This window comes from Dendrobates tinctorius, unplaced genomic scaffold (genome assembly GCF_039654945.1).
Source record: "Dendrobates tinctorius isolate UK_male_01 unplaced genomic scaffold, ASM3965494v1 ptg000026l, whole genome shotgun sequence".
Taxonomy (NCBI): Eukaryota; Metazoa; Chordata; class Amphibia; order Anura; family Dendrobatidae; genus Dendrobates; species Dendrobates tinctorius.
In genome coordinates this window covers 9,635,421-9,650,576 of record NW_027361694.1, presented here as the reverse complement: position 1 = coordinate 9,650,576, position 15,156 = coordinate 9,635,421, and the positions used below count along the sequence as shown (strand labels likewise).

Here is a 15,156-nt window from a genome sequence, read left to right as displayed (position 1 = left end):
CCTGGATGAAGGTATTTGTGATCATTCCTGTTTACAAAACAATTCCAGTTCAAGTTAAGTTTGATGGTCGCCGAGCATGCACAGCCAAATTCAAATCATACCACAGATGTTCAATGATATTCAGGTCTGGTGACTGGGATGGCCATTCCAGAACATTGTAATTGTTCCTCTGCATGAATGCCTGAGTAGATTTGGAGCGGTGTTTTGGATCATTGCCTTGCTGAATTATCCATCCCCTGCGTAACTTCAACTTCGTCACTGATTCTTGAACATTATTGTCAAGAATCTGCTGATACTGAGTTGAATCCATGTGACCCTCAACTTTAACAAGATTCCCGGTGCCGGCATTGGCCAAAGCATGATGGAACCTCCACCAAATTTTACTGTGGATAGCAAGTGTTTTTCTTGGAATGCTGTGTTTTTTTAGCCTCCATGCATAACGCCTTTTTGTATGACCAAACAACTCAATCTTTGTTTCATCAGTCCACAGGACCTTCTTCCAAAATGTAACTGGCTTGTCCAAATGTGCTTTTGCATACCTCAGGCGACTGTTTGTGGCGTGCTTGCAGAAACGGCTTCTTTCGCATCACTCTCCCATACAGCTTCTCCTTGTGCAAAGTGCGCTGTATTGTTGACCGATGCACAGTGACACCATCTGCAGCAAGATGATGCTGCAGGTCTTTGGAGGTGGTCTGTAGATTGTCCTTGACTGTTCTCACCATTCTTCTTCTCTGCCTTTCTGATATTTTTCTTGTTAAGCCCAGAAGTGGCAGGCCAAGAACCGTACCTGTGTTCTTCCATTTCCTTACTATGTTCCTCACAGTGGAAACTGACAGGTTAAATCTCTGAGACAACTTTTTTTATCCTTCCCCTGAAAAGCTATGTTGAATAATCTTGGTTTTCAGATCATTTGAGAGTTGTTTTGAGGAGCCCATGATGCCACTCTTCATAGGACAATCAAATAGGAGAACTACTTGCAAGTGGCCACCTTTAAATACCTTTTCTCATGATTTGATACACCTGGCTATGAAGTTCAAAGCTCAATGAGGTTACAAAACCAATTTAGTGCTTCAGGAAGTCAGTAAAAAGTAGTTAGGAGTGTTCAAATCAAGAAAATGATAAGGGTGCGCATACTTTTGCACCGGTCAAATTTTGTTTAAATGCAGATTGCACATTTTCTGTTAGTACAATAAACCTCATTTGAATCCAGAAATATAACAGAGTCCATCAGTTATTAGATATGTGAAACTGAAATAGCTGTTGCAAAAAACAAAATTGTTATAAAGAAAAAAGGTTAACATTAATTAGGGGTGCCCAAACTTTTACATATGACTGTATTTGCTATTTCCAGTTCCTTAGAGAACCACTGTCATTCTATGAATCTGTTTAACAGAGTACCCAAGGGCGCTGGTCCTGGCTGCTATCTAAGTGGCACGCTGACACTGTCTAAGACAGAACTAGGCAAGAAAGCTGTAAGTATTTTGTACTCCTTTTTTATACCTCTGCTGATGATCTGTCACTTGCTTTTAGCTTACTTTGCACTTCATAGAATACCCATTTGAAAAGTATTTTTCCTTATCTTAGTTAATTATAATAATGCCAGCCTTGTGGTTTCCATCCATTTCTTTTTGCATAGTTGAATGGCAAGTGGTTAGTATGTTTTGGACTCAAAGACTTTGGCTCCGAAGCGACTAATATAACAATAATACCTATTTTATGTAGTAATCACTGCACTTTCAGTAATATTGTAGAACGATGCAGCACCATCCTGGCATAAGGTAAGCCTTATAAGTACGCCAATGCGGGTTAGCTGTGACGCAATCTGCAGTTGTGTTTGTAAAACAGACTAAGTTTAGAAGGATATTTATTATCTTTAATTAACGGGGTCACCTTATCGTGCAAATCCCCATTTAAAATGCAGCTGGCACCTACCCCTAAAGAGCAGATAACGCTTTAAAGAAGGTGTGAATAGTCATGCATTTCACTCGTACCAAATATGCCAGGAAATGTAGTATAACATAGCAGCCATTTAGTTGATTTGCTGCTCATGTAATTAAAGTGCACCAAAAACGTGAAGTGCTCTTAAAATGAGTCTGTTCTGGCTCCTAAAAAGTCCCAAGCAAGTGACTCCCCTCTGTGATATCTACATGTCTCAATCGGACTTTGCAAGGGGTTGTCCTAATGGCAAGTGAAGCATGGCATCTTTCCACTGATCTTAGATTGGAAAATGCAAGATGTAATTTCTGCATTCAATCTACTGAATCCTAAAAGTATCCTGTACCTCTGAAATTCTACTTTGACCTTCATCTTAAAGAGTATACATCTCGAGGTTATTGAGATTACTTAAACCGCAGCAAGCAGCCCATTAACTGATACATTGCTAGATTTGGGGTCTATGTTCCTACATTATGATTCTCTCAAAGTAGCAAAGACTTGGCTACACTCTCCCTTTAAAGGCAATACAGAGTCGTACAAAAATCTTCCTCGCGCAGAACCCTCCACATTTCTTATGATAAGTATAGGATTGTACTACTGTACTAATGTGTCATTTGTGATATTTAATAGATTACAAAACAAGAAACCTGATACAAACCATCAAAGATGTAGTAATTGGAAAAAATGTACTGTCCTTGGTCCTGGGCGTATCCCCACATCATTGTAAATTTATGGTGGGGGGGTAAAGCTGCTGCAATCTAGCAGGAGCAGGTTTTGCCAGTTCTCGATAAGCCCTTTTCAGCGAATAGAGGTTTCAACCCTACCTGGTAGGATCTAGTGATCATGTTATGCCAGGACTCCTCCCCAGCAGAGCTGCTGGGTCATAGCAGACTAAGATCATCTTTTCGTTTGACTATAGGGAGTGTTCCCCGTAGTTTGGGCTCCTTTGGATGTCAGCACTACAGTGGCACAAAAACTTAATTAAAAAAATGTTCCCCAGGGATCATTTAGTGATCTGTGCTATAAAATTTAAGTAATGACCTCTGTGTGAACTAAACCTTACTCCAGTTAATATTTTCACACTTGCTGAAGATATCACAGTACCTTTACTTATTTAGGGTACACACTCCGGCTGGCAATACCTGTGGACTCTGATCATGTGGCATCATCACATGTCCTTCTGCCTTTCTATGTTGTCGCCTGCTTATGATTGGTCAGTGTCATACAGTACTCAGAAGTGAAGACTATCTAATAACACTCACTTGGACTTGCCTCATTAGGTGCCAAGTATTTGATTGCTAATATCTCTGTAATGAAGAGGTGAAGTAAAAAAGAAAATTTAAAGGTTATAATTCAACATGAAATACTTGGTGAAAGATCCTTCTTTAAATCTGTTATCCATGGCGAGGCTGATACTGCCAAAAGAAAATATAATCTTTTTGTAAGGACTGTGGTTATGTCCATTTTCATATTGGGATAATACAGCCAATCTGACATGGATTTATGGTATCCAAGTAAAACTGTAGGAGAGATCAGCGCAAAATAGGGCCTTATCCGAGAAATATAGTGAGCTTTAAGCTCAGATTAAACTCGCCTGTTTATTCCGTAAAAACTGCATATAGTGCAATATTGTCTGCAGCAGATCCACATGTGGTTTTCCTGAAGAAGTAGATTTATACTTCGAAACATTTTGCATTTTGGTGCGATCGCCGCACCGTCAAAAGGACTCATGCGGCGGCAAAAGCATACCTGCGCACGGCATGCGTACCAAATGCTAAAGATAGTGTACGCAGGCCGCATGCAGCGGCATGCGACCATAGGTGGAGCTGACCGGAGGAGGCACTGCAGGGGGCGGAGCTTCACGGCGAGCGTCCGCTGCGCCTCCAAACGCAAATGTGAAACTAGCCTTAGACATGGAGCGCGTGCAAGTGCTGCTATGGAGCTGGCCATATCGCCGAATCCTTCCAGCTACATTGTCCCTGCACTCCTTTGCTGCTGCAAAGAAAAAGTTGCCCCTGCTAACTGCTTGTGAGAGAGTGCAGAGTTGGGGCTAGCAGCATAACCATGCCGTCAACCCAAACTGTTAATCTTCCGGAGCGCACCGCCTAAGTCAGTCCTCTTCGGGGTACATAATATACAGTGCGCACTGTACATAATATGAATCATTTTGTGTAGTTCTGCAATTAGTCTTCCATCTTATTTTAAACTATTAATATTTATTATATACATCAGATTTTTGTTTTACATGTATTAAAAATTGAAATCTTGCAATCTTTACACACGCTACTGGTGCTTTCTTAGAAGTTGGTTTCCTGTAGTAAGAAACAATCGTGGAGGGGAAAATGGCTTTACTCATTTGGCTGACAGCTGTTAAAGGGCATAGCACCTTTTAACAAATGTCCCTTCCTGTGATATCTCCCTGAGTACCTGAACATGTATGGCCACTTTGAACAGCTGTATTGGACAATTAAGATGTGCATGGCTAAGTCTGCAGAATAGTCATTCACCAAAGATTCATTCAACCTTTTAAAGGGAACCTGTCATGTAAAAAAAAAAAAAATACTATTATCTACAAGTTGAAGGCGTGCTAAAGCCCTTCTTTCTCTTTGTCTTTCTTGCCTCTTTCTCTCCTCTTTCTTTTTTCTTAGCTCCTTTTTTTCTTTGCCAATTATTCTTCTACCCGGATCCATCTCGGTGACTTTCCCATATTTAGTGCCTCTAGCACAGTGGTCCCCTTAGTTCACGTAGTAATGCTATGAGGTGCACAAAGGTTTCTAGAACAGCTGGAGAGCCACATTCAGAGAACCCCACATGTCTCCTGAACCACGGATTATGACACACTGCTGTTGTACACGCAGAGTATTAGTGTCTGGTTACATAGCCTGACGTGTATCCAGTTTAAATCTGATTTACCAAGTGGATACCCACAATGAAGCAGATTTATTAATGTGTTTATGGCACAGTTGTGCCAGTTTTCTCCATGGGGCAATTGAACTAATTTGTATAATACAGTGGTCCAGGCTTAACGTGAACCTGTCAGCAGATTTTGCTGAGTAAACTACAGGCATCATCAGGTTAGTGATTAAAATTGTACCTGGGATGAAGAAATCCATCTTCGGGTTCATCGGTGTTTAGAAGTTTTCAGTTAATGACATTCCCGTGCTCCATGGCGGGACTGTAGGCAGAGTCTTATCGTCCTGCTCTAAGCTAGAAAAGCCAAGGAGAGACCTGTCCACAGGCCGCCCTGAAGCACAAACATGTTCCTCATCATAGAGACAGAGCGCATGAATGACAACTTACAGTATATGGTCTTGGAGCCAGTCTTCCATTTAATTGCAAACTACTTTGTAAACTAATAGGCCTTTAAAGAGAAGCTGTTGGAGAATGATTTATTTTATAAATCAGGATTTTGTGTCACAAGTGTTGTGTTTTGTTTTTTTTTTAAACACATCTCTCAATCTGAATGAAAAATAAAAAAAAAAATCTTGTAAAGTTGTAATTGTCACAGTGGCCACAGGGGCTTTTTTCGACTCCAACTTTCTGTAATTTGAGAAAACACCTATACATGGCCGCAATGCCAAAGGCCCCTGTCCCAGCGATCCCACCAACGATCCGACATGATGGGATCGCTGGGACATCATTAGGCTGATCGCTGGTGAGCTGTCACATAGACAGGCCCTCCAGCGATCAGGACCAGCGAGGCAGGACGCTGGTTTATAATGTAAACGTCAGGTATCCAGGAGCCGCGCGATTCCTGGATACCCGACGTTTACCTTGGAAACCAGCGTGTCTTGACTGTTTTTAAAGCAAGAAAATATTGCTTAGTTCTAAACAGGAAACCTCTTCTCTGATATATGGGTACCAAATCAGAATGCAGGAATAGATTTTAAGACCCAAGAAGTTAAGGCTCCGTGTTTGTTTTAATTTTGTTAGCAAGTAGCTATTATGATGGCTCATTCAAGCAGGTCATATTGGTGGGTTCCAGCAACTTTAAATGCATCCCAAACTAGTCCCAAGTATGAAAGGCGGGACCACTTTCTATTTCCTTTTGTTTGGAAATAATGGCTCAAGCCGCATTGTCCCCATCATTCTGATTTTTGTTGTATCAGACAACCCCATTAATATGCAGAGCATAACTATGTAGACATTAAACTGTCCAGTACTAAGGATAGCAGATCTTGCACCTCCATTTTTGTTAAGAAGTGAGAGGGTTTTTCCGTTCCTTGTAGAGTGCATGTATTCTTACAGTATGTTGTTCTAACTCCCAGGGGCAGTCTGCAGCAAAACGACAAGGAAAATATAAAAAGGTACTGATGTTGGTTCCTCTAACTTCATGATGATGCATATACTGTAAATCTGGAACTGTCGCACAGGAGATGTATAGGACAGATATGTTTTGATCTTCTATTATAATTGTTTTCTGAAGTTATCCATAATGCCATATGCCCGTTCCTTATAACCTTTTCCCACTTTCCTGGTAATTTAGCTAGGATTAGCTGGTATTTAGACATGCTTCCGCTCTAAATATGAAAAACTCCCTTGATAGCCTTGTGTTTTGTCTATTGATCATTTCATTATGTGTCAGTTGTTTCCCTGCACTGAATAATCCCTTTTCAGTCACATGAGGTGTCTTCGACTAGAGATGTTTGAGAGGTTTTGGTGAGTTGTGAGATGTCAGGAGCTTACACTTGTTTTATTACCCCCTGTTCTTTTTATGGGGCTTTCTGTTACATATATAGTTGAAACCAGAAGTTTACATACACTGTATAAAAAGACACACATGCATGTTTCTCTCAATGTCTGACATGAAATCGGAATAAACCTTTTAACGTTTAAGATCAATTAGATTACCATAATTCTTATTTGCCAAATGCCAGAATAATGAGAGAGAAAATGTTTTAAGGCATTTTTATTACTTACCGCAAAGTCAAAAGTTTACTTATTAGTAGTGTTGAGCGATACCATCCGATATTCAGAAATATCGGAGCGGATTGGATCGGCCCGATACCCCAAAAAGTATCGGTATCGCCGATTCCGATACCGGAAGTCCCATTCAAGTCAATGGGACAGAAATATCGGAATTAAAAAAAAAAAAAACCCTTTCTTGCCTTGTACATCCTGTTCGGGAGGGGGGGAAGAGTGTGGGCGGACACTGTGTGTGTGTGTGTGTGTGTGTGTGTGTGTGTATGTGCGGGCGGGCTCTGTGCGGGCCTGTCGGGGGGCCTGTGCCGGCTGTCCGGCTGCCGGTGGTCTGTACGGGCCTCTCGGGGGGTCTGTACAGGCCTGTCGGAGGCCTGTGCCGGCTGCCGGTGGTCTGTACGGGCCTCTCGGGGGGGCCTGTGCCGTCTGCCAGTGGCCTGTGCAGGCCTGCCGGGGGTCTTGTGTGTGTGCAGGCATCGTCCGATGGGACTACAAGTCCCATCGGGCGATGCCTGCTACAATGACAGTGATTGACACATTAGCCAATGATGGGACAGTAGTAGTCCCATCTTCCGGCTAATGTGTTGAATGTAAAAAAAACAAAAAACATACTACATACATACTACATACATACTACATACATGCTACATATATACTACATTCATATAACATACTTACTACATATATACTACATTCATACAACATACTACATACATGCTACATATATACTACATTCATACAACATACATACTACATACATGCTACATATATACTACATTCATACAACATACATACATGCTACATATATACTACATTCATACAACATACATACATGCTACATATATACTACATTCATACTACATTCATACAACATACATACATGCTACATATATACTACATTCATACAACATACATGCTACATATATACTACATTCATACAACATACATACTACATACATGCTACATATATACTACATTCATAGAACATACATACTACATACATGCTACATATATACTACATTCATACAACATACATACTACATACATGCTATATATATATATATACTACATATATCCTACATTCATACAACATGCATACATAGTACATACTACATACATATGTATGTTGTATGAATGTAATATATATGTTGTATGATTGTAGTATATATGTAGCATGTATGAATGTAGTATGTATGTAGTATGTATGCATGCTGTATGAATGTAGTATATATGTAGCATGTATGTTGTATGAATGTAGTATATATGTAGCATGTATGTAGTATATATGTATGTTGTATGAATGTAGTATATATGTAGCATGTATGTTGTATGAATGTAGTATGTATGTTGTATGAATGTAGTAAATATGTAGTATGTGGGTTTTTGTTTTTTTTGTTTTGTTTTGTTTTTTTTTAACATTCAACACATTAGCCGGATGATGGGACTACTACTGTCCCATCATTGGCTAATGTGTCAATCACTGTCATTGTAGCAGGCATCTCCCGATGTAGTCCCATCGGACGATGCCTGCACACACACAAGACTCCCGGCAGGCCCGCACAGACCACCGACAGCCGGCACAGGCCCCCAAGAGGCCCGTACAGACCGCCGGCACAGACCATCGACAGCCGGCACAGGCCCCTGAGAGGCCCGTACAGACCACCGGCAGCCGACGCAGGCCCCCGACAGGCCTGTACAGACCCCCGACAGGCCCATACAGGCACCGGCAGCCGGCACAGGCCCCCGACAGGCCTGTACAAACCCCCGAGAGGTCCGTACAGACCACCGGCAGCCGGCACAAGCCCCCGAGAGGTCCGTACAGACCACCGGCAGCCGGCACAGGCCCCCGACAGGCCTGTACAGACACCCGAGAGGCCCGTACAGACCCCCCCGACAGTCGGCACAGACCCCCCGACAGTCGGCACAGAGCGCGCATCATGATGCGCACAGACCGTGCATTATGATGACATCATTTCAGCAGCCAATCACAGCCACAACACTGGCTCATTGCATTATGGGGACTTCCGATACCGGTATCCGATATTGAAAAAATATCGGTACTCTGTATCGGAATTCCGATACAGCGAATATCAGCCGATACCCGATATTTGCAGTATCGGAATGCTTAACACTACTTATTAGTATTTGGTACGATTGCCCTCAAACTGAATGACTTGGGTCAAACGTTTGGGTTATCCTTCCACAAGTTTCTCAAAATAATTGGTCGGAATTTGGGCCCATTCCTCCTGACAAAACTGTTATCCTTAAGCCACTTTATAACCATTGTGGCAGTCAGTATGCTTCGGGTCATTGTCCATTTGGAAGAACCATTTCCGCCCATGTCTTGAGATGTTGCTTCAGCATTGCCACATAATCTTATGATACCATCTATTTTGTGAAAGTGCACCAGTCCCTCCTGCAGCAAAACAACCCCACAACATGATGCTGCCCACCCCCATGTTTCACAGATGGGATGGTCGAGCTTTTCCCTTTTTTCGTCCAAACTTAATGATGGTCAGTATGCCCAAAAAGTTCAATTTTAGTTTCATCAGACCACAGGACATGTCTCTAAAAATTAAGGTCTTTGTTCCTGTGTGCATTTGCAAACATTAATCTGGCTTTTTTATATTTCTTTTGGAGGAATGGCTTCTTCCTAACAGAGTGGCCTTTCAGCCCATGTTGATACAGTACTCATTTCACTGGATATTGACACAATCTTACCAGCTTCCGCCATCATCTTCACAAGGTCCTTATGCTTTTGTCCTTTGGTTGAAATGCACATGTCAGACCAAAGCACGTTCATCTTTGAGACAGAACCTGTCTCCTTCCTGAGCGGTATGATGGCTGGACATTCCCATCTTTTTTGTACTTTCAAATTATTGTTTGTACAGATAAACGAGGCACCTTCAGGTATCTTGATATTGTACCCAAGGATGAGCCAGACTTGTGCAAGTCCACAATTCTCTTCCTGATATATAGGTTGATTTTTTTTTTTACTTTCCCACAATGCTACACAAAGAAGCAGTGTGTTTCAGGTGTGCATTAAAATACATCCACAGGTGTGTCTCCAATTAACTCAGATGTGGCCCAAAAAGCTTCCAAACACATGACATTATCATATGGGCAGTTCAGAATTGTTTAAAGGCGTAGTAACCTTAGTGTATGTAAACTTTTGACTTTGTAGTAAGTAATAAAAATGTCTTAAAACATTCTCATTCTCTCTCTCTCTACTGAATTTGAGAGCAGCTTAATGTAGGGACAGAGACCCTTATTCCAGCAATATGTCACTTGGCGGCTTAATGTAGTTTTTCTAAAATTATTGGTATATCAGCAGGAAATTAACACTAGAGGACTACTTGGCCTGCTGCTAGGTAGTCCAACCACTCCCACACCACTGATTTCTGCTTATGCACAGTATACACTGAAAGCTGCCAGCATTCAGAAAACTGGTAGCTCTGCAGCAGAAAAATCCATCTTACTTCAGCGAGCAGCCCAGGATGTGACACATCGCTGCAGTCGGGGTCTCGGCTACTGCATCATGCCACTCTTGGATGGGGTAGCAAAAATCTGCTGACAGTTTCTCTTTTTAAAGGCCTCTTGCCCAGCCTACCCAGCTCTCCTGCTTTACACTAATGAAAGGCAAACACCACAAAACACAAGTTTGCAAGTGGAGATTTGGGGTATGGTTTGTTATCCTAAATCATGTGGCAAGACCCTATTTAAAGATTTGATTTTGATTTTTATGATTGCTCCTTAATGAAAGTTCCTGCTTTTTTTGTGAAGAGGTTATTTGCATGTTTAACGAGAATCTATCACCCCCCCAGGACGTATATTACCTATTAATATGGGCATACAGGTATTAAAAATACAGTGGGGAAAAAAAGTATTTAGTCAGTCAGCAATAGTGCAAGTTCCACCACTTAAAAAGATGAGAGGCGTCTGTAATTTACATCATAGGTAGACCTCAACTATGGGAGACAAACTGAGAAAAAAAAATCCAGAAAATCACATTGTCTGTTTTTTTTTCATTTTATTTGCATATTATGGTGGAAAATAAGTATTTGGTCAGAAACAAGCAATCAAGATTTCTGGCTCTCACAGACCTGTAACTTCTTCTTTAAGAGTCTCCTCTTTCCTCCACTCATTACCTGTAGTAATGGCACCTGTTTAAACTTGTTATCAGTATAAAAAGACACCTGTGCACACCCTCAAACAGTCTGACTCCAAACTCCACTATGGTGAATACCAAAGAGCTGTCAAAGGACACCAGAAACAAAATTGTAGCCCTGCACCAGGCTGGGAAGACTGAATCTGCAATAGCCAACCAGCTTGGAGTGAAGAAATCAACTGTGGGAGCAATAATTAGAAAATTGAAGACATACAAGACCACTGATAATCTCCCTCGATCTGGTGCTCCACGCAAAATCCCACCCCGTGGGGTCAGAATGATCACAAGAACGGTGAGCAAAAATCCCAGAACCACACGGGGGGACCTAGTGAATGAACTGCAGAGAGCTGGGACCAATGTAACAAGGCCTACCATAAGTAACACACTACGCCACCATGGACTCGGATCCTGCAGTGCCAGACGTGTCCCACTGCTTAAGCCTGTACATGTCCGGGCCCGTCTGAAGTTTGCTAGAGAGCATTTGGATGATCCAGAGGAGTTTTGGGAGAATGTCCTATGGTCTGATGAAACCAAACTGGAACTGTTTGGTAGAAACACAACTTGTCGTGTTTGGAGGAAAAAGAATACTGAGTTGCATCCATCAAACACCATACCTACTGTAAAGCATGGTGGTGGAAACATCATGCTTTGGGGCTGTTTCTCTGCAAAGGGGCCAGGACGACTGATCCGGGTACATGAAAGAATGAATGGGGCCATGTATCGTGAGATTTTGAGTGCAAACCTCCTTCCATCAGCAAGGGCATTGAATATGAAACGTGGCTGGGTCTTTCAACATGACAATGATCCAAAGCACACCGCCAGGGCAACGAAGGAGTGGCTTCGTAAGAAGCATTTCAAGGTCCTGGAGTGGCCTAGCCAGTCTCCAGATCTCAACCCTATAGAAAACCTTTGGAGGGAGTTGAAAGTCCGTGTTGCCAAGCGAAAAGCCAAAAACATCACTGCTCTAGAGGAGATCTGCATGGAGGAATGGGCCAACATACCAACAACAGTGTGTGGCAACCTTGTGAAGACTTACAGAAAACGTTTGACCTCTGTCATTGCCAACAAAGGATATATCACAAAGTATTGAGATGAAATTTTGTTTCTGACCAAATACTTATTTTCCACCATAATATGCAAATAAAATGAAAAAAAAACAATGTGATTTTCTGGATTTTTTTTTCTCAGTTTGTCTCCCATAGTTGAGGTCTACCTATGATGTAAATTACAGACGCCTCTCATCTTTTTAAGTGGTGGAACTTGCACTATTGCTGACTGACTAAATACTTTTTTTCCCCACTGTATTACACTACTCCTACCTGTATGCCTCATATTAATGGTCTTGTTCAGAAATGTTATATTATTTCTTTATGCTAATGATTTCTTCCCTGCCTCCTGTCTTCACTGTAATAGTACCCCCCTCCCATGCACGTCAATTATGACCCCGGAATCCTGCGACTGCGTCCTTCACTCCCTCCACAATACAGTTAGGTCCATATATATTTGGACAGAGACAACATTTTTCTAATTTTGGTTCTAGACATTACCACAATGAATTTTAAACAAAACAATTCAGATGCAGCTGAAGTTCTGACTTTCAGCTTTCATTTGAGGGTATCCACATTAAAATTGGATGAAGGGTTTAGGAGTTTCAGCTCCTTAACATGTGCCACCCTGTTTTTAAAGGGACCAAAAATAATTGGACAGATTAAATAATTGTAAATAAAATGTTCATTTCTAGTACTTGATTGAAAACCCTTTGTTGGCAATGACTGCCTGAAGTCTTAAACTCATGGACCTCACCAGACGCTGTGTTTTCCTCCTTTCCTCCTGACCTAACCGTATATACCTCTTCCTCTCTTATGTGGGCACAGCATTTAGAGATCTTCTGCGCAGGCGCCGCCAACTTCGGCATGTGCGCCGATAAGATGCTCTGCCCACTTCCTCCCTGCATGGTCACTCCGGAGGTCAGTGACTCGCCTGCACAGAAGATCCCTGAATGCAGCGCCCATAGAAGGGAGGATGAGGTATGTATTGTGGAGGAATTGCAGGGCGCCGGCGAGGGATTGCAGGGTGCAGGCGCGCAATTCAGGGGCCATAACTGACTTGCATCGGAGGGGGTAGTATTGTTATGAGGACAGGGGGCAAGAATTTCAGGCACCACACGCCCTTGAGCCTTGGAGAAATCATTGGCATAAAGACAATATAACATTTCTCAAGAACAAGACCATTAATATGAGGCATTCAGGTAGGAAAAGTGTAACATTTCTATTACCTGTATGCCCATTTTAATAGGTCATATGCTTCCTGGGGGAGACAGATTCCCTTTAAATTATACTATTGTAGGAACCTGTTTGCATGTTTTTACATATGAAAATAATAATGGTTTGAATTTGTAAGGCGCTTATTACCCAGTAAAAATGCTAACTTTTTTTTGTGCAGATCTGATGTACCAGGCATGAGAAAACTAGACTAGAAGCCATATGCATATCAGGGTGGAAGCACAGTCCATGCCTTTGGAAGAAGCAGTCAGAGAGCATTGACCTGTTCTGCCTGATGTGCATAGGACTTACCTACCGTATGTAAAAATGTGCCGATGAGAAATGTACTGTGTAGAAATGATGCATTTTGGTTTTGTAGAGATCCAACGTGTCAGGAGAAATCTAGCACAGAAATCCTATGTAAATCAGGTTGGAAGTGCGTTTGGGGCATCATTGATGCAGGTCTGCCTATTTTAAGTGCATGGACTATGCCCACTGCACGTCTGGACTAATTATTATTTAGCTTGTACACTAGACTTGGTACATCAGATCGCTAACAATAAAAAAAATGCATTTTTTTTCCATAGCAGACAAGCACCTAAATGGCCATACCACTACTTCCCTAAATAGACATACTGACAGTTTCCTTTAGGGTCCTGATATTTGTGTGTATAAGTACTGGCAGTTCTGCTTCCCCCCCCCTTGGAGTACTCTCTGAGCAGGCGGCCACCACACGTCATACTTTGTGTAGTTCAGTCAGATTACTTTTCCGGTTTGTGTAATCGTTCTGTGATTGATGTGCAGCCATAAGGCCAAAGTGTTTGGTTGTGAGTGCTATGCAATGATTGGTTTTGCACTCTGCCTGTATACATGATTTCTGTGTGATACTTTGCATATATCGTATCTCCAGAGTGGTTGTAAGCTGTGCCTGTAATGTAGAAAATGAAGGAATACCATTCATTGTATCTGCACACACTCCTTATGGATTAGATGCAGCCTTCACCTTTTGTGATTCTGTATACAATAAAGTGAGCTTTTTTTATTATTATTTATTCTCATCCTACACCATCAATGGTTTTGTTACCTTTTTTAATGACAAATGCATTTGACACTTATATGCCTTGGTTATCCCAAAAGGATAGCATTTTGTTTCCTTGCGAGCCCAAGTATCACCTTTACAGCTCTCTAGACGTACAGTGTGTCAACTCACCAGGAAATCTTTCTGTAAAAAATGTAATACGGTTTTGTTCTTTTGCAGGATGTGGTTTCCGTTCATTATCACTTGATACCATCCGTAAATAAACCAAAGAATGGCAATAAGGATAAGGAAAAAGAAGCGGAGAAAGAAAAGGATGTGAAAGAGGAGTTTGCTGAAGCTCTCCGAGATTTGAAGATACAATGGATGACAAAGTGGGTTAACACCGTAATACAGAATATTATACAGGTGGCCTATTCTTAATATTAGCCAACAATTACAGATGTATGGATATCCAATCATGGATTGATCATGGCGGTTTTGGTAATTTTTGGGATGTTTCTCTCCTTTATCAGGCACAGCGCATTACATTTTATAGTGGTTGTGTGTTATATTGCTATGCAGCTCCATTTATTTGGATAGAACTGTGCCACAGTGATCCCATTCTTAACATATACCCACAGGGGCATGTTTGCCTGCAAGTCGGTGTCTAGTGTGCTTTTGTGTGCAGAAAATTACAAGGCACACAGCGAGGGGTTAGCTTGTTATAGATATGGTTCAGATTTTGTACTGTGTATATGTGTACTATGGTCAGCTTGGTGCCAATATTGTGACATAATGAAAATTTCCTGTTACTGCAGACTTCATCTCCTCTTCCTCTTGCTGTCGGGGTACCT

The 15,156-nt window shown here is 41.7% G+C and overlaps 1 protein-coding gene across 3 annotated transcripts in view; it reads left to right on the top strand.

The window, feature by feature from the left end:
• TPP2 (tripeptidyl peptidase 2) overlaps window positions 1-15,156 on the top strand; it is a 188,680-nt gene that overhangs the window by 151,112 nt on the left and 22,412 nt on the right. For 2 of the 3 annotated variants that reach the window (XM_073569495.1, XM_073569497.1), the window contains exons 23-25: window positions 1,394-1,472; window positions 6,204-6,242; window positions 14,543-14,694. In XM_073569495.1, the coding sequence (XP_073425596.1) occupies window positions 1,394-1,472; window positions 6,204-6,242; window positions 14,543-14,694 (270 nt within the window). The remainder of the gene's footprint in view (window positions 1-1,393; window positions 1,473-6,203; window positions 6,243-14,542; window positions 14,695-15,156) is intronic. The other variant, XM_073569496.1, reaches the window with a different exon arrangement.